This window comes from Nelusetta ayraudi, unplaced genomic scaffold (genome assembly GCF_046127955.1).
Source record: "Nelusetta ayraudi isolate G7.1 ecotype Tasmania unplaced genomic scaffold, CSIRO-AGI_Nayr_v1 ptg000011l, whole genome shotgun sequence".
In the NCBI taxonomy this organism is placed as follows: Eukaryota; Metazoa; Chordata; class Actinopteri; order Tetraodontiformes; family Monacanthidae; genus Nelusetta; species Nelusetta ayraudi.
This window is the reverse complement of record NW_027466061.1, coordinates 17,577,093-17,597,072: the sequence shown is the minus strand read 5'-3', so window position 1 is coordinate 17,597,072 and position 19,980 is coordinate 17,577,093. Positions and strand designations below refer to the sequence as shown.

The 19,980-nt window shown below is 46.3% G+C and overlaps 2 protein-coding genes across 4 annotated transcripts in view; one reads left to right on the top strand and one right to left on the bottom strand.

Annotated features, from left to right (window-relative positions):
* Positions 1-732: 732 nt before the first annotated feature.
* On the top strand, positions 733-2,198 carry cebpd (CCAAT enhancer binding protein delta). Its single transcript, XM_076021575.1, has one exon. It carries the CDS (start codon positions 918-920, stop codon positions 1,857-1,859), a length of 942 nt encoding a protein of 313 aa, XP_075877690.1. The 5' UTR covers positions 733-917; the 3' UTR covers positions 1,860-2,198.
* Positions 2,199-2,395: 197 nt separating this feature from the next.
* spidr (scaffold protein involved in DNA repair) overlaps positions 2,396-19,980 on the bottom strand; it is a 29,055-nt gene continuing 11,470 nt past the window's right edge. For 2 of the 3 annotated variants that reach the window (XM_076021569.1, XM_076021571.1), the window contains exons 9-20: positions 17,654-17,858; positions 16,753-16,994; positions 11,593-11,751; positions 9,247-9,334; positions 8,215-8,355; positions 8,024-8,086; positions 7,264-7,462; positions 6,387-6,551; positions 4,876-4,969; positions 4,686-4,797; positions 3,213-3,269; positions 2,396-2,858 (exon numbers count right to left, since the gene is read on the bottom strand). In XM_076021569.1, coding sequence (XP_075877684.1) covers positions 2,739-2,858; positions 3,213-3,269; positions 4,686-4,797; positions 4,876-4,969; positions 6,387-6,551; positions 7,264-7,462; positions 8,024-8,086; positions 8,215-8,355; positions 9,247-9,334; positions 11,593-11,751; positions 16,753-16,994; positions 17,654-17,858 — 1,645 coding nt within the window. In that variant the 3' untranslated portion in view covers positions 2,396-2,738. Of the gene's footprint in view, positions 2,859-3,212; positions 3,270-3,306; positions 3,487-4,685; positions 4,798-4,875; positions 4,970-6,386; positions 6,552-7,263; positions 7,463-8,023; positions 8,087-8,214; positions 8,356-9,246; positions 9,335-11,592; positions 11,752-16,752; positions 16,995-17,653; positions 17,859-19,980 lie in introns of those variants that run through there. The other variant, XM_076021572.1, reaches the window with a different exon arrangement.

Genomic DNA, 19,980 nt, shown 5'->3' with positions numbered 1-19,980 from the left:
CGAGTGCTGAAAAGCGAGTGAGTTCCAATCAAATTACTTATTACTGATTATATTTTTAATTATTTTCACAATGCAAACACACACACACACACACACACACACACACACACACACACACACACACACACACACACACACACACACTGCTGAAGTCACTTTTATGAAGCATTTGGCAACAAGCTCATTAGATTTGACCAATATTGGTTATGTTGTGTATGTACTGTATATCTGATGAGAGAACTCTACAATATAATGTTTGATTTACCTAATAACACCATTGTAAACAGAGTTTAAGGACTTTAGCCTTCTACTATTATTATTATTATTATTATTATTATTATTATTATTATTATTATAACACACTCACATCACTCTACATCTGGTCAGCTGTCTTCTCAGAAAAATAAATGCATGTGTTTGTTTAAAAATTCTGTTTTAGACATGTCCAGCCACTGTTTAGGAGCGACTGCCTATTCATAGTTCTGGGAACGACCGCCAAATTCATCTTAATCCCAGAGAGCAACAGTTGACTGCACGTAAACAAGTCGAAGCCATTCATGAGGTCGTAGTAATGAATTGTTGGGCGGCACGGCCAACACCCCCCTCTCTCCTCAAATGGGAAGTTCATGGGTGTCACGTGACCTCCCTTCGCCTTGAGTGGATCGCGATGGGGGCGGTGCGTGTGACGTCAAGCGAGGAAAACAATACAAAGCACTGCGCGAAACTTCTGCGGCCCTCAGAGAAGAAGTACGTGAGAGTTTGTCAGTGACAAGACCCCCTGACAGACAACACCCGGGGATAAGAGAGCCTGAGGACCACTGCTGGCTTTTAACTCTGTTGCCACGCCCGCGGGTTACACTTTAACTACTTTATTCCCTTTTTCTCAACCACGTGGGGGCCAAAGCCAACCAGGGTTCATGTGTGACATATACAGCCTGGACTCACACTGCGTGTCTCCACAATGCAACATGAGCTGGGCGATGGAGCCTGCTAACTTCTACGAGGGCGTCAAGCTCGGCGGCCCGCAGCCGGGGGGCAGCTTCAAGCCGGCGGCGGCCGGCAGGGTGGACGGCGAGGACGGCACCATGGTGGAGCTGAGCACCGCCCCGGCCATGTACGACGACGAGAGCGCCATCGACTTCAGCCAGTACATTGAGTCCATGACGTCCGTGCCCAACCTGGAGCTGTGCAACGACGAGCTCTTCCTCGACCTGTTCAACACGGTCAAGCAGGAGAAGGTGGACCTGTATAACATGCAGAGCTCCTTGCAGCAGCAGCAGCAGCAGCAGCAGCAGCAGCACCACGCGCAGCACCACCACCACCTCCAGCAGCAGCAGCAGCAGCAGCTGACAGCCGCCTACCCGGCAGACAGGAAAGCTGACAGCGTGATGGACAAATCGGCGTACAGCTTGTCAATCAAGCAGGAGTCCGACTGGAGTGACAGCGACGTGTCCTCGTCCCTGCCCTCGCAGATCGAGACGTGCGCCCAGACCTCCGTCAGCCTCACCACGGGCCAGCCGACGCCGCCCACCACCCCGGAGCCCGCGTCCAGCGTGGGCTCGGCCAAGTCCTCCCCGCGGAAGCTGGGCAGGGACAAGGGCAAGAAGGCGGTGGACAGGTACAGCATGGAGTACCGGCAGAGGCGGGAGAGGAATAACATAGCCGTGAGGAAAAGCAGGGACAAAGCCAAGCGGCGCAACGTGGAGATGCAGCAGAAGCTGCTCGAGCTGGGCGCCGACAACGACAGACTTCTCAAAACCATCGAGCAGCTAACCAGAGAGCTCACCGGCCTGCGGGAGTTCTTCAAGCAGATGCCCAACTCCTCCTACGCGGGCGCCCTGAGCGCGGAGAGCCGGTGACAGTCCTGCCGCACTCAAGAACTGACTCTTAAGAAACATACCTCAACAGACACTTCGTGTTTACCATCTGTACCAGATGTATTTTTTAAGCTTACCATAATGGCACTGGAAAATATGTTGTTTCTGCCATATTTTTGTGGGACTTTTTTGTTTTCCTTGTCTGTATTAAATTATTTTACCACTGCATTTAAATGATGTTATACCTGATATGGTACATGTTTATATAATTCCAAACTTTGTATAAGAGCCAGAGCATGATCTTTTCTATAGTTTGTATGAAACTTTTTTTGTTTTTTTGTTAATGGAATCTCTTAATAAAATGCTGAAAAAGTTGCAGAACTCTGTTGCTGTCGTGTGAGTGCTCTTTGCATGGAGGAGGTGTGTGTGTGTGTGTGTGTGTGTGTGTGTGTGTGTGTGTGTGTGTGTGTGTGTGTGTGTGTGTGTGTGTGTGTGTGTGTGTGTGTGTGTGTGTGTGTGTGTGTGTGTGTGTGTGTGTGTGTGTGTGTGTGTGAAGAGGAAAAGTAACAGCAGGGCAACTGCAAAAAATACAACTTTTTTATTTACAGTGTGGCGGTAAACTTAAATACAGAGGTAGAGAGAAAAAAAAACCCTCATTCCTTGACACCACGTGGGTAGCTTTGACAGAGCACATGCCACTCGCCTACCCTGGGGCTGTCAAGCGCTGAGCGCTGGGATCACATATCATTAACACAAACAAGACCTTGTACTCTTGCAGTCCATTCACTTGGGCTCAGCCTTAAGCTGTCAGGGAGGCCTTAAGAGGGGGTCTGAACTGGCTCAGGCCCAGTGCGCAGATCCTTGGAGCCAGCTGAGGACTCAAGATGGATATCATTGGCTGCTCGCACTGACGGATTGGCCTCACAGGCAGATTTCCTCCAGGCCCATCCAGAGGACAGGTTTCCTGGTGACGACTCTGACCAGGACCGTGAGCGGACCGATCTCTTTTCCCAGGATGCTCTCCACGTCGTAACCTGAAAACTGGAAGTGCAGAAACACGCTTGACCAAATGCAAATTGGCCATCTTTCATGATTCAGCGCCTCACAAGACATCAACCATTAACAATGCTAAACACACTTTAAACAAATTGCAGAATTCACTAAGCGCAGGAGGTCGTTGAAGGAGTGCGTCAGTGTTTTGGCAGCAGTGATCGGCTCAGCGCAGACAAGTTTAGTGTTCAGCACAGAACAGGCTTTATCACCCTGACATGAGCAGATGACTGTGCTTTTAGGGCTTATTGACAGAAGATCAATGCACTGTGCAGTTCAGTCTAGAGTTATGTAACTGTTCAGGGGGCAAGTTAAAAAATAAACGAAGACGCAGACCAAACCCACCTTGTCACCTTCCAGTGCTGCAGTGTTCAGAATGGACATGATGGTCTTTTGCTGCAGCTGTCAGAGAAGTAAAAATAAAAGGAATGACGAAATTAGTGTGCAGCCTTTGCATCTTGTAAACAAAATACAAATGCATTTACGTACTGCAAGTAACAGCTGATCCAAAGGGTTAAAATCTGGCTGGCTGATAAGAAACAAGATAGGTTTTATCAGTGTGGCTCGTTCAGTTTTTTGATTACGAGACTGCAGGTTTTCCACAATAAATCATGACCTTCTGCAGAGGAGTACGGAAGAATGCATTTCAAGGCTTTTCAATGCAAAGAATTTAATTTCTCTCAGAGTCCTAAACTTGCCAGAACAGATGTCAAGCTCAACGATTAGAGAAATCAGTGCCATTCATACTCGACATTCTCTAATTTTTTTACAACTTGCAGGCAGGTCAAGCTGACATGAAAGACGAACGTGTGCAAACTGCTTAAAGTTGCAAAGAAATCAGAGACTGAGCCACAGCTGGTTCTGGATGCATTATATGACACGTCAAGACACTTTTACAAAGCAGCGACTGAACTGATGGATGATAATTTGCTGTGCGTCGTCTTTAAGATTTTTGCTCTCGTAATATGCCTCTCATTTTTCAAACAGGGCGACTTGGATAATGGGTTTGCCAGTTGTCGGCGATAGTGTTGTGAGAGATGGATGTTGTGTCTGTTCTGCAAAAACATCAGGATTGTCTGATGCATTTGTTTTCAGAAGTTTACGAAAAAAAGAAACCCACGCAAAAACACAGTTGTTTTTTTGCAAGGCAGTAAAGTACTTTTGTCCAATCAGCAGTTTGTTTTTGTTTTTTCCTTCTTGGTGGGGGGTATGTGTGTAAAGGCCATTATTCTTATAAAACTGCAAATCACTGCTTTTAAATGACAGTCTTTGAGTGGATGAAACAAATGCGCTTGGTTAATTAGAGCTGTCGGGTCGGGGTTGTGTATGTTTGCGCAGAGCCGCTTAATGTGCAAAGCTAAGCTAACCTGACCACAGACGTGGCACTGGAATGAAAACCCTGCAAGAAAGTGACTAAGCTCTCAAGCAGCCAAACTCTAGGTTTGCGGTGGAGATGCCAGTCTGCCCATTCATTTTGATTGTGGACGGCGTGTTCAAGTCGCGGCGTTGCGGACCGCCAACAAAATCATAACAAAAAGCAAAAGAGCTGGCCCTCCCGCTGGCAGCCACGCCGCGGTGGCCAAAAGCATGGCATGCAGAGCCAAGGCACGACGGTCAACAAAGTTGTTGTTCAGGCTGTTTACAACTCACTGCGAGCCTCCATTATTGTTCTGCTTCACGCCACCGGGAGACACGGTCGCCGGGGGATGCTGCCTTTGTTGACCTCTCCAACCGACCTTCCCCCAATGTGGCCTCAGCAATAACTCCCTCCAACTAGTGTCCTCTCGTTAAGCTGCAGACCCCTGCAGGTGTTCTCACCTTGACCTTGATGGTGCCGTTACTCATGGACGAAGTGAGGAAGACGTGGAGATGCATCCTCGTGTCCGGCTTGTCCACTGCAGAGTCACAGGAACGGCAGCGCACGTTCCCACTGTTGAGCGCCACATGGAGAACAGCCCGTCAGGATTTCTCATGCCGTTTTGCACCAAGTCACCTCGGTTGAACTTACAGTCCTCCGGCTGCTTTCTCCAAATTGTCACTACCGCAGTGGTTGCAAGCAGGCCAGGAATAAGCAGTGCTCTCATCCACACCAGTTATCACTCCTGGGGGCAGAAAAAAAGAAGATGTCAAAATGAGAGAGGCATCCTGAAATCATCTTTAGACAACAACAAACAAACCTACTTCAAATCCTTCATTTACATTTTCAGGGTTTGCACTTGTAGGAAGAACGTCACTCAATGACCCACACGCGGGTTCGAACGCACATGTGCGCTGGTGTACAACATTTAAACATCCTCTTCTCCATTTTTATCTGAGATGGCCGAGATAAATGTTGCAGAGCGCTCCCTGGCCAAACGCAACCTCACTGGCGCACCAAAAACACAAATGCGTTTCCTTAACTGAGAGACCCAGGCTTCAGCACTGGCTCTTGAACATTCCGCTCTGAGGTTCCGTTCCACTGGTAATTTCCAGATGATAGTATTTGCACACAAATGCAAACGATAACAAGTCTGTTTGATATTTTTGCGCCACCTGGCCAAACATGTAGGGCCGAGTCGGGGACGGACACACAAGGATTCACAGTTTGATCCTTGTCAACAACTGCGACAAAAAGTGGACAGATCGGATTTTCATCGCTCTCTCCACTGCACTTTTATCAAGCACACAACGGGCAGAATACACTGCCTTTAAAAGGAAATGTTCAAGAACATTAAGGAGGTTGCAAACAGCAACACTCTCAATGAGTTCTAGGTGAGGCATTAATATTTGATCACATCAGCCAAAGTCCTGTAAAGTTATTCACCCTTATCTGAAATCTGAACTTTTAGACCTGAAACATTTGCACAAAAAAAAAACATATGTGTGAAGAAAAATATGCAGAAAAGTTTGATTCACTACTCAGCGCTGCAGACAGAGCTGCAATCAGCTCTTGGTGATGTCACAAAGGGCACAGATACTTCATTGATACTGCTCCCATGTTAGCCAGGTAGGCATTGTGTCCTCTGAAACTGCCTTTGAAGCCACCTGGTTTCTGTCCCTTGCTCCAACATGAGGGAGGTACAAGAAAGTGTTGGCTGTAGCAGGAAGGTGAGACTGAGCAGAGCTTTGCAGGATGCTGTAAATGCTGTCAAAAGGGCTAAATATGCAGTTTTCCAGAAATCTATTGATTTTTTTTTCTGGATAAATAATCATGTGAGGCTGCTCCATTACAGAAGTCTGGAAAAGCTGTGGAATATGGGGCCTTTCAGCACTCAGAGGAGATATCAGCAGATGCTCAACAAAATGCATTTCATTTCAGCAGGTTACAATGACACCAGAAGCATACAAAAACATTCACATGAGAAATGAAAGTCTCAAAGTCACATAAAAACTCTGTACTGTGCTAAAAACACACATTAACATGAAACAACAAAAGGATTTCCTGGGCTGAGGAAACAACAACAGTGGGCATCGCCCTTTAGATAAAATGCATATTACGTGGAAACCAAAGGACTGAGTGAAAGACTGTGAGTGACTGACCAGTGAGAGAGCAGATAGCGTTGGGTGTGACTTCAGGACTGAGAGGATCTAGTCTCACAGGTTGGGGCAGGGTCTCTGCCTGGGGCCCACACAGTGACACTGACTGGGGCTCTGGATCCAAAGGGCACAACTCCACGACTGACTGCTCTGCACAAAGAAGACGGCCTGCATGGAGGGACAAAGTTGAGGTGGAATATGGTTATCCTTAAAAAACTGGATGAATTAATACAGAGCGGGCAAACCAAACTAAAATGTATCTTCTTTCCTCCAAAAGTCTAGAAAAACGTGTGAATCATAATTGAAAATAAATGTTGTGTTGTTTCTGTGATGTGGAATTTATTTCACATCTCAGAAACATTATGGCATTTGCAAGAGCCAATTTTAAAAAAAAAAACAGTCACAGCAAAGACAGTAAAGCTTGAGTCAATGTTGAAGTGAAAGAGCATGCATACTGAAATCTAAACTTGAGAACTTGATGAGCTCGACATCCTTAAGAAAAGTGAGCGGAGTGATTTGCAAGCTGCAGCTGTGAACAACACGCAGACACATCTTTGTTTTTTAGCTCGTTACATAACAGCTGCTTGTTCACACATCCTGCAGCTCAAGACAAACATTAACAATTCCAAGTCTGTCACAGCAATAATATTCCAATGAGTTACATAATGAGTGACATGTCATGAAGTTTATTGGGGTTTTTGTCTACTGGCCTGTTTATATGTGTGTCAAGCTCAAATATCACTGCTTGTTTCTAATTTCTGCATGTTGCTTAAAAAAAAAAACAAACAGTATTGAGCACATTCACTCAAACACTTTCCAGGACTGTGAAGATGACGTGCACAGACTGAGCGACAGCGCGCGGTGGCACGTCAGGCTGTACCTTGTTCTCTGATGGCATCTCTGAATGACATGCGGCAGGCGGCCGGGGACTTCAGCGCCAACAGGACGGGGGAAGTCAGCACACAGGAAGTGCTCAGACACAGAGGCACAGTTCGCATGCACAGTCCCTCAAGCTGTTCCCGCTGTAGACTGGGGTCTGTCACCACTAACCAAACCTCATCATGGCCTACATCACTAGCCTGAACAAAAAAGAGAGAAACCAGAGGAAAATAACTTTTAGACACAGAAGGTGACCTAGAAAGAGAGCGTGAAGAGGCAACGGCGCGTAACAAAAGCTTACAATGCACTAATTAGCAGGGGGACTTGTCATTCACGGCTGAGAATCAGCCGTGAACAGGTTTGACGAGATTATTCACTCAACAGGCGCAACACAATGGTGGTGGTTAGCGTAGCGGTTCGAAAAAAAAAAAAAAAAAAAAAAGCGTATCTGCGTCTCGGTGGTGTGAGTGTGTGGCAAAGTCCAACACTTTGCCCTGAGCTGCTATCTCATCTTGGTCAAAGTTTAAAGGTCTGGACAATCAGTGGTTAAAAGAAAAAAAATATTAAAGGGCCTGGGCCTCACACAGATTGTCGCGCACTAACTCCACTTCCTACGTCAGAAGCCAGTCTTATCAGCTCAATGGTCAAATGTTCTCCTGGGGTTGACCGAGAGGCTCCACAAAAACGGGTTTATCGTGTTCCTTTTGACTAACATCAAATAAAACTTAGCGTGCCTCAGTAATAAGTAACAAAAGACATACTCGCAGGAATCTTTTGAATATGACGGTGGCAGCAAAACTGCAGCGGCTGGATTTAGGCTCAGTCTGTCAAGAGAGAAATAAAACAGGGGAGGGGGAGAGGGCAGGTCAACGGCCACTGAGAACCATGGAGATAAGGAATCGCACAGCGCCACAAACGCTGTTAAAATTGGCGTTTGCAAGGAAACCTTCACCTGCATTACGTCTCGTAAGGTTAGAGTGCTGGCCGGGCGGTACAGTGGGGACACAGCGTCTCCCTCCGCTGCTTGGACCGAGCTCTCCAGGCCCGACAGCAGGTAGCAGAAACTTGGCGGAGGGCCGACAGGTCGACTTTCCTAAAGTCAAGAGACACAAGTCGAGAGGATTAGAGAAAATGTTTGGCTCCTAAGATCTGGTCCTCTCATCCAAGAGGAGGACAAACGCACAGAAAGCACTTTTACTTTTCTACACATGGAGTTTCTTGCCTATTTTGTGTGACGTACACGCTAACAGCTTAACGTGCTGATCGGTTTTCTAGTTGTTAACGTCTTTTGGTGGTTGTCCATAGGCTGGAAAAATTATATGTTGTGTTTATTTAACCCATGTCCCTCCAATGATTTACTCTTCACCAAAAGCACAGAAGAATTTTACACAGCATTCTGGGTGGAGGATGAGCTGCCAGGAACCCACAGACCTATAAAAATAAGAGAATTTAGGGCTTAAAGTGTGATGCAGGAAGACGTCGACTTTCCCTGAAGGCCCCGAGCTGTGCGGCTAAATGAATCACACTCGAAGCAAAAAGCAAAAACAAGCGACGATAAGATCTCAGCTCCCTTTTGAGAGTTGAGAAAAATGTCACGTCCTTCGAGTACACGCTCGCACTGCCTCTGTAACAAGAGAACATCTGGAAGAAGGGAGAGAGGAGGGGAGGAGCAAACACCTTTCAACAACGCGAGGAGAGGCTGGTACAGTGAAACTCCATTCATCTTTGAGAACATGACACTATTCTGCCATAGTCACAACACTAATAATCATCCTGTTCACAGAAACAGCCCTTCATAATAATATCAACACACAACGTTTTAGCCGGAATTGGTACGAAACAAATGTTCCTTTGATGGATATTGTCTTTATACTATCATCAAAATCTTAGTCAGAGCGATACTGAATGTCATTAAAATAAACATACAAGTGAAAACCAATATGAACATTTGGAAAGTGCATGTTCGTCACCCCTCAGGACTCACACTGTACGTATTAGGTGTGTTTCCACAATCTCCAGGAGGCATCACGGGGGGCCAAAGGCTGTCTATCAGGTAGAAAAGCCTTGCACGCCTAGAGAGAGAGAGAGTGAAAAAAAAAAAACATCTTTAAGCCAAAACAAAAGCCAAAAAGATGAAGCAGGTCGACAGAAGAGGAGAAAGAGGGAAGAGAAACTTGCAAATAGGGAAGATTAACAGGAAGAGAGATCGCTTTGGCAGACAGTTTCACTGCCATTATGAATGTGTTGGGACAGAGCTTGTTGCAGCGTTGTGCCGAACCGACAGTGAGCGTGCACGGGCTGGCAGCGCGCGCACACACACACACACACACACACACACACACACACACACACACACACACACACACACACACACACACACACACACACACACACACACACACACACAAATATTGTTTTTACAAGCCGGCGGTGAAATACTGAAAGGGTGGGAAATGCAGTTCACACCCAACAAAAACTACAAAATCATTCTGGCGGCAAAAATAACAATGTTGAGAAAACCAATTACAGGGGATTTTACGGCTGAATAGTAATGCAGCCATTATTGGCTCATTCTTAATTGCGCCGATGACGGACTGAAGGGCCTGCACGATGCTTTGTGTGCGTCTCACTGACACTGTAGAACCCGGGTTGAATCTGCGCAGTTTCTTGGGAGCACTTGTGACAGGAAACGTCAACTCCTTGAGTGACTCGTCTGTCTGTGTTCTCAGCCGCCGCTCCACGGCCCGCTTCCATTCATGTGCGCGCCGCCAAATCGGCCCCGCGGTTCACAACCTGTTCGTCGGCCTTTGAATCACAGGGTTCCTTTGTGCGGAACTGGTTCTGCAGCCCATTCAAGCGCAGTGAGGCCACCTCGGGGATGAGTAATGAAAAAAACTAACAGAACTGATTCAGCTCATTGTGATCTTGATACCGAGCTTATACGCTCACTCGGCTAACCTGAGTGAACTCTTCCTCTCTATGCCCTTCCTGTCAAAGTAGCCACTTCAACGTTCGGACAACAAGGTTTGGACGCAGCGTGACGACGGTGCCGGGGCTTTGTCTGTGTGTTTGCATTGAGAGTCCACACCCTCCAGAGACTTAGAGCATTAAGGAGACAGTCGTCTTGGGAAAATTCACTTTGCTTTGGCTCTCGATCTGCTGATCAGATGGGAGGACTGATAGAGACAGCCTGAAATCTCAGGGTTGCATCAACTTTGTTTTTTTTTAAAAATCATGGTGGAAAAAAAAACAACACAAGTAGTAATGCTTAATATGATGCTGCTGAAGAATTAAGTGTGTATTTTTGTTATTACCGTGGCCCAGTTCCTTTTCTTGCATGTACAAACCTATCACACGCCACAAGACTTGTATTTACAGAAGGCGCTGGTGTTCACCGCAACGCCCCTGGATGTTCTCAACATGGTGGGAAAAAGTTTGGCGGATCAATTTTTTTACTTTGAGGGACAGCAGGCTGTAATTACGGCACCAGCTGACATGAGCTGCTGCGTGTTTTATTAGCCGTGCTGTTTGTGAGAGAGCGACTGCAGACTATGGCATGAAATTATAAGACAAATCATCTCATAACAACTTGTTCCTACAAGATTATTGTTCCCACAAGAAGCATTTTTTTGTGGGAACAAAAGAGGACATTAAAAACACTTTGGCGTAGGGGTGAAAAATTATGTATATATAAACCTGGCGACCGTCCACGTGTTCTTTCATTTTTGCCAAAAAGACAAACCATGTGCCTGTGTTGAAGAGAGTCCAGCCATCATTCCTTGGCCGCAGACACACTCCAGGGACCTTATAGACGGTGTTGGCCAGGATGTAAACATACCCCCAGCCAGTCTCTAAATGTTCCCATGTCAGTTCCTCTAACTGCTTCTAATCTGGGATACTGACTATGGACATTTATAAAGGAGAGGAGCATGCACCTCAGTATCACTTTACATGTAAACACAGTGTCGCTGCTGGCTGGCAGCGCAGCCTAATTATGAGCCAAAAATATGAAATGCACATGTTATTGTCCGTGGTTATCAATGTCGGGGGCAGGTCTAAACAATGGGAGGTGGGCTGTGGCTTATAAAACTGGAATTTTATACAGAAAAAAAGTCCTATTCAATATGAGTAGGAGTGCACTGCATCCACTGTAGAAACGCCCTAATAACGCCCTTATATTGCGCACGTGTTCATGTCCCAAACGTCAAAAGCATTTGGTGACACATCCTCCCGTGCAGAGTCACAGGTCAACTTGCGGCTGTGATCCAAAGCTCCAGCTGAAGAGCGAACGGGCCCTCGAGGGCTGAGTGCACGACGATGCAGTGCTCACCTCTCTCGGGTGACCCTCTGCACCACTTTGATGCCACGCAGCACGCAGGTCTTCCCCTGCCACGTGTGGCAGTAGCGCTGGAGGTCCTCGCTGCACGGAAGGATGTGGAGCTGAACCACACTGAACATCCCATAGTTGTCCTGGACCAGAATACACAGCCTGAAGGAAGGAGAAAAAAATGAAGTGTGGTAGGATTAAGAAGAAATAAATGAAACTGGAAACATAACTGCAAATCTCAATGAGTGGAATTAATGACTAAACAGAGGAGGAAAAAAAACAAGTGAAAAAGCAAGCAATATAAATGTATTTTCTTTTCTATGTCTTTCAAATGCAGCTCAGTGTAAATGTAAACACGGCAAAAGCAAAAGCAAAGTCAAATAACTCTCATTGTGGCCACGCAGAGCAGCAAAGCCCTTCAGGAACTTCAAAGGGGAATTGGCCGGACTTTTAGGACCGCATGTGACAGCGTAAACAAACCCAGAGGTCCGAGAAAAATAAAGGGATGTTTACGTGAGTTAGCATTGAGAGGAATGAATCATCACTGTGGCCGCTGATAAGTCCTCGCCTTTTGAGGATGAGCGCTGACATTGGCGCACTGTTGACGGTGACGGCTGGTTGGACAGGCTGCTGCTGACAGAGGAGGCCCTTTCACCTAGAAAGCAGGCCGCTGCTGTGTCTCTCGGTACTCTGAGCTTTAACTGCGGTAACCTCCAGTATCTCAGCCAGTCATGCTCAGACACGGCTCCGTACCAGCCCTAAGAGTAAACAGCAGAGTTCAAATCCCCGGTTAGACAAGCAGCAGCCGGGTAGGAAGAGGAGGAAAAACATGGAGAAGGGAGGACTGTCCGTCATGCATGTGCATGTGCGCACATCCCAGACACCGAGGAAGTTTTTCAGCCACCTAACTGACCCTATATGCGTCTCTGCTTGGTAAACATAGGGCCAGTCTGTGTTAGTTTTCTGCAAATAGATACATCTAAATAACATTCCCCACAGGACATATGGGGAGCGGATGCCAACGGTTCAACCAAGTCCTCCACACCCACCCCCACCCCCAAGGGATTTTCCAAAAATACTGAACTTGATATCTAACTTGCAAATGTGTGATTTGCTTTTATGCGAGTGCAAAGATGAGCTTGAAATGTGGATCAGCAGGAAAAGGTTCCAGGCCGAAGGTATAAATCAAGGCACAGACGTGTCAACCAATTCTCAAGATGCCTGTGGAAATGTCTGGGGAGGAGGTGAAGAAAAAAGTAGAACAAAAAATGTGTTAGTAAAAAAAACTAGTTTTTAGCTGCTCCTAAACTAATCCAAAAATAACAATCAACCTTCTTCTACAATCTTCTATAATCACTGCTAATGCAAGGCATGTAAAATACGTGGTTTCCAGCAGGCCAAATCATTTGCTAAAATACTGAAGCATTGACGCATCTTAATCACTGGCCAAAAAGTTGAATCATGATCTTTCCAGGGAACCATATCAGTGTTTACAGACGGGACAAGTAATGCTATAATACATCTCGTATTCCTTGTTTGCTGAATCACTGTTTCTATTCACGACTTCTCAGTTGCTTTAATCAATATTTGACTTTGCTGTCAATGAAAACAAAAACTGCAAGAGTCACATTTGCTTGTGACAGACACAAACACACACACGCACGCACGTAGACTCAGTGGAGCTTGTGTGAACTTGAAATGAAATCTGATGACACTTGGCAGACAGAGGGAGAAAAAAAAAAAGGGTGATGAGACGCTCGGTGGTACAAGCTTGACATAAACAACCACCTCCCCGCTCCGTCCCTCCTTTTAGCCGTTAACAGCCCGACTTCCTCAAAAAGCCAGTCCTAACTCCCAAAAAAGCTCCACTGCCATTGGCCGCTTTCTGTCACAGGGCGTTTTCAGGAATTTGTTGTTGTGAGCGCACACAGAATTCTCAGCAACTCAGGTTTTCTTCCAGGAACTGCGATCCACTGACCTTCTCCAAACACACACACACACACACACTCTCTCTCTCTCTCTCTCTCTCTCACACACACACACACGCGCGCATGCTCATCGACACACACACACACACACTGATCGTCACTCAGTGTACGCATGCTGGCCCCTGCACATGCACATTACTTGGCAACATACAAGTGACCCACACATCAGGACTACAGAAGAGAGGCCTCATTGGTTGCAGGGGGGCGGACAGACGGGATTCCTTCCAGTCTGCTGTCCACCAATCAGTGCAGACACAGTGATAAACATGGTTGTAACAGGATCCTCGAAGCACATTGTGTTCCCTCACCACTGAGGGAGGGAGAGAGAGAGAGAGAGAGAGAGGGTGGGTGGCTGGGGGAGATAGAGAGGGGGAGGGAGGGAGAGAGAGAGAGGGAGAGAGAGAGAGAGAGAGAGAGAGAGAGAGAGAGAGAGCGGGAGAGAGAGGGAGGGAGAGAGAGAGAGAGAGCGGGAGAGGGAGAGAGAGAGGGAGGGAGGGAGAGAGAGAGAGAGAGAGAGAGGGAAGGAGGGAGGGAGGGAGGGAGGGAGGGAGAGGGAGAGAGAGCTGAAGAGAAAATATAAAACAAGGAGCTCCTCCTTCACTTCCTGCAAAGAGTTAATCTCCTTGTTTATTCAACTCCAAATTTACGGGAACTTCACATCTTCTTCAGGCATAAATATCATGCTGGCGTCCCTCCTGCGTATGTGCTAACACTGAGGCTAAACAATAAAACAATCAAATAAGCCTGCTGACCAGCCGAGTGAGTCATCAAGGGCCTGGCGACACAACATGAAAGGTACAAACTGTCCTCGTCTTTATGCAAAGAGGAGGCCCAGTGAGCCGTTAAGTCAGCAAGCCGGCCCTCCGCAGGCACACATCCTGGAAATGACTTGAAGCAGTGCACAGTTGAAAAAGATCCCACGTTATGCAAAATTCACCAAACCGGTGATTTCTGACGGTGAAGCGTCTCTGTCCTGTCATTGAACGCCCCAGAAAAGGGAACAGTCTCATTGTTTCCCGCCTTTGCTTGCGTGTGTTAAAATAGACATTTCAGGAAATCAGTCCTGCGTGATGTCACAAAGGGCTCTTACACCTTTATCAGGTTATTGACGAGACCCATAGTTTGTTCTGCTGTGGAAGACCGCTGTGTTTTTGTCCTATTTGAAATCACAACCATAAGATCCAACAAAGCCTGAGTAGCAGGAATGTGACTTTGCAACTGGCTAAAAACAGGGCTAAATATTTTGTTCTCAAGAGACCGGTTTTGGAAAAGGAATTGTGCGATGCCAGTTCCCTAGAGTCCAGGATGAAAAATAATGGTCTAAAACATGGGGACAGTAAGGGACCTTTAAAAATTACTGGAGCAACTTCAGCAACCAAACTGGGTATAAGCGGGCTTGTAGAGCGGTTGGGTTGAGTTGGGGCAACTGGACTTGTTCTTGACATCTTGAAGGCCCCCAAATAAGAGGCCACTTCATCACTTTATTGTTACCCTTCACGTCATTTAATTTAATACAAAGATGAGAAATATGAAAAGTATATGATCTGTCATATCATCCGTACATCATCTGTTAAAACAGTTGGGCTCATTCATTGAGACAAACTATGGCCATGTCTGTCAGAAACTAGAAAAAGGAACCACATGAATCAACCCATTTCCTTTGCCCCACGTTAACCCCTCCACTTCCAGAGGTGCAGTTTCCAGTCAGAGGGCGGCGTTTGTTTACCAGACGCAGAAGCGGCGTGGCCAGAGCGGGAGTCAAATTACGGCCAGCGCTCTGTCAGTGGGCCTGTCAGCTGACCGGGGTCTCCTCTGCCCACCCTGACCACACAGTGCCCCCTCAGGCCACTCGCATTAGAGATGGCCACGCTTTCACTAGACACAAAACAAAAAGGGGAGTGGAGTGGAGGGGAGGGGCAGGCAGGCAACCAGAGGTCATGCTCGCTGGATTTGCTTTCCCTGATTCATTAGCTATTACAAGACAACCTGAGTAAACTCGTGTGGTATTTCAAGAATGGCTCACACTGCAAGCCTTTAAACCTCTGCGGAACACAGAATGATTCAGATTCCACTGGATTATTATTATTCAACTTGATTCACATGTTGAATTTAAAAAGAAAAAAGAAAAAAAATTAGAGGGTGTGAGTGATGAAACGTGCTCTCCAGTCCCAGTCATCACTGAAAATGTGGCTACTCATGAAAAAGAACACGGAACTATCGCTGGACCTCTGTCGTTCCCCAGATCGCCTGAGTGCCTCCTGGTTTGTCGTTTAGGTTCTGACATCCAGCATGTGGCTCCCGGTGTGCAGCGAGCTCGCAGTGGAAAAGATGACTACGATGACCATCTGCCCTACAGTCATTCAGGCAGAGTTCACACCAAATCTGGCACAGCGGTGAAAAGGCAAAAAGTTTCTCAGTTCATTTTGGACGGGAGCCGGCCCGGCCCAGCCCGGCCCGTCGTCCAGCTGTGGCCGCCGCTGACGATTCAGCGCCACAGCCGGGCTCAAGCTTTGATTAGCGCAGGCCAACTCACGGTGCGGCTGACACCGGCACGACAACAGCGTGTCACACGATGCCTCGATACATTCATCTCAATGTAGCAGGGAGACCTGCTACACCCATGCAGACTCAAACATCGTGCACGGTCCCCCGTCGTGCCGGGAATTCCACACCCACTTACTGCAGCATTTACGTTTTTATTTTCCTGAGGTGAATAAAGACCAAGAGTTTGATCAGCTGCAAACCTGTTGTACTCAATAAAGTTCCACTGGGCACAAATGCAACACAGGCTGGCTGGTGCAAAACATTGTGGAAACATCATGTCGTCTTTCCTGAGAATTGGCTGGAGGAGCTCGCAGAGCGGCTGGAGTTAATTAGGGAATGTTTGTGTCCTTTGTCAAACAATGCCATATGCCTGGAGACAGTGCAAGCACTTTGTGGGCTCCGGCGCAGGGGAACAATAGGCCGACCGCTTAGACGCAGAATGTGCCACCAAGGAGGAGCTTGTGAGGCCTGCGACCCAGAAGAGGAGCATGTCATTTGTTTACACAAGTGAAGCGATTTAGAACTTGACAGAGAGCCCCTACGCTTTAGATAAAAAAATGATTTGTTTTCCCACTGTTTGGTAACTAGTGAAAGACCCTGCTGGGCCCCTTGTGAGCTATTGCAACAGTACCTGCTTCTGCCTTTTTCTGCTGGAGGCGATGAAGAAGATCTGGGTGGACCTCTGGCTCTGAGGGCTGACATGGAAGACACGCCAGACACGGGGACGGAGTACACTCTTTGGACCACCACCTCCACGTCCTGCCTCACAGAGCCTGCCTGGCCCAATCCCTCGATGACCTCCAGGAGAGAGAGGCAGCGTCTTGACGAGACGCCCGGACCTGCAAAGCCCCACAGAGCAGCAGAGGCAGCGAGCTGAAAGAGACAGTGAGGGAGAAGCACATTGCTGCACGTCAAGCAGGAAATGGACAAAAACTCTGAATGCTGTAGCAAACAGCTAATGTCAACTGCTTGAAATCAACATTACTTGTGTTACAGTTTGGTAAAAATCCTGCCTGAAAAGCATATTCATTAAAACACTAAAATGTACTTGCATTATCGTGATTTAACCTTTTTAATAGCAGTTGTACCGATTCTTTGCCAGGGTTCGGGTCAGTGATTTATTTTGCATTCTTTGGAAGGTTCTAAAGCTGCACACACTGCTACCCAGCTGTAACATGGTATTCATTTAGAAGAGGCACAAATTCAATGTAATACTAACCTTACTAACTAACTGATTTGAAGCCCGGGTGGTGGTGATTTTTGCTGAGTCGCTCATTAGTAAGAGAACATGTGTGGACCAATGCACTTGGAGCCACGAGCCAAACAGGCCGCCGCCCTGCACCCTGCTTACTGTTGCCGTCACTACCAGCTGTGTTTATAGGCTGATTTATTGAACACACTCTTCCGTAACTAAGCACGCAGAAACACCGAACTTGGGTTTTAGATAGTAAAAATTGGAATGCTAAAGGTTCAATAATCACATTGTTAAGGTACTGTATGGATGCCATAGAGTGGCAATGAAGCAGACAAACCTGTTTGGCACCGTCCCCCACTGCCGCGTTGCTTATATCCAGCAGTCCAAACGTTTGACACAGAGCGTAGGGACTGCACCTCTGGCCCGAGGAGAGGCCTCCTGGAGCCGACGCGCTGGCTGCTTTGGGAGCAGAGAAGACTTTCTGGCTGAAGTGAGTGTTCAGAATGAACTCACAGCTGAAACCCTCGATGGAAAGACTCTGCCTGCAACGAGAGGATAATGTTCACTTTCACGCAACAGCAATTTTTTGCTGCGTCTTCATGCAATGGTGCAGAAGATCTGATTTAAAGGTACAGCTTGTAAAAATAATTCTGCTATCTAGTGGTCACATTTTAGAATGTAGCACTCACCCTCCCTCTCCCAAGCTTGCCAGTGAACTGCAGTAACATGTGCACACAAACCTGGATACCCCATCCACCCTCTTCTTTGTTGCTTTGGTTTCACCCTTAATATGAAATGCGCCATTAGGTGGGCTGGGTTGTCCACACAGGCTTTGTCAGAAATATGGCGGTGCAAGATGGCAGCCAACTGGGAGCAAGACCCTTGCTCTATGTATATTCTTTTATATATAGAACCGTTCTATGGGTAGGAAAACCAAATGACTTTTATTGTGCTTTGGGTAGACACGTTTATTAATGTATTTATGGGCAGTAAATTAAGCTTTTATCAACATAAAAATCATAAATCAGGAAAAGTTTTCCACATTGGACCTTTAAGAACCTTTTAACATACAGTGGTGTGTCAAGTGTTTGGATACCACATGCATTTGTGATACTGAGCATTAAAAATCACTCTTCTCCAACCCACATACTCCTTGCTGCAAGTGCACTGTGCTGCTGATGTAACTACATGTTTTTATTCAAACAAAGAAACAATTTTTAATTTGTTTGTGTCTGGTCGATGCCGACAGACCTGATAAAACACCAGAAAGATTTTTCTGAAAGTAGGCCACAATAAATTTTGAAATTGTGTAAAAATTTTAAGGGTATCAGAAAACGTATTTCCACCACTCTATTTTAGGCAATGCTTTTTTGGGTTTTCTGAAGGTTTTAGAGAGTTGAAAGTGGATTCCACAGCAGTCAAATTGGAATAGATTACTTCACAAAAATAAGAGGAGCAGAAGCTTGAGAATGTCAAAATTGGATAAGACACTTATCCACCTTCACAGGTCTACTTACAAAGCAGCGTGAAGCAACAGGCACACAAGTTTGAATACGAATAACCCCTCTGAGGCAAAAGAAAATAAAGTGGCTGATTTTACCTTTCTTGTTGAGTGAATAGATAAATCTCTCACATAACCATGGGTGTCAAAATAAGGCTGTACCACTTGGTGCTGCATAACTCAACGGAGTCTTTCAAACGTGACATCATCATCTGTGGAAAACTACATCTCTCAGCGCGCTCAAACAGCAAATAACAGGGAAATAAATGCAAATGCTGTATATCTGTAAGCATTTGACTTTGTTGTGGTGTTGTTTTTCTTGAAATGTTTCAGGTCCTAGAAGGACAAGAAGAAAATGATGACCACTGCCATAAAAAAAGTATTGCTCGTTGCAATTCATTAGGTTTCAATTCAGGTGAACTCGTCCTGCTTGAGCGGTGCAGAGCCTGAGAATTCCGACAGTTGAACAGAAGCCAGATAAATGCGCGCCACATTGTTTTTGTTGGGTTTGAGATACGCCTCACTCCCTGCCCTCCCCCCACTCCCTGTATGACATGAGTAATAGTGTGATGATGGCTTATCAGCGTCTTAGAGCCAAGTGCACTCTGTGACTGGAACCGGCGTACATGCCAGAGCCCGTCTCGGAGTTGTGATGATGTTTGGATCAAAATGAGCAGATAAAGGAAAAATAAAGTTCTACTGCTTCCCCGTTTTACCTAGCAAACCAAATGAAGTCCTTTGCTGAGTGAATTGGGTTTGTGTGGTTTTAGTTGAGGTGCTTCTGTAAATAATTGAACATTAATGTCATGCATTAAACTGGCAGATCTTTCATCCCTTTGACATTCAAATAGAATTATCTTAAGTACCGGAGATTAGGATTAATAACGAAATGAAAGACAATTACACAGGGACTGTACAAACCGCAGCTCAATAAAAAGGAGCAGCAGCCAAAAGAATCAACAAACATCTCTCCAATCAAGAGTCTCATGCCAATTAAAACTTTTTGACAGTTGTGTTTATTCTAGGGTGGCCCCATTGCACGCATCTGTATAATAATGTTCAGGGTGCTGTAAATGTTAAGAGCTAGCATGAACATTTGGATGTCTCATTGGTTAAGGAGTGGAAGATGGAAGAAAAACTCTGGTCTCATTTATCAGGTGGAA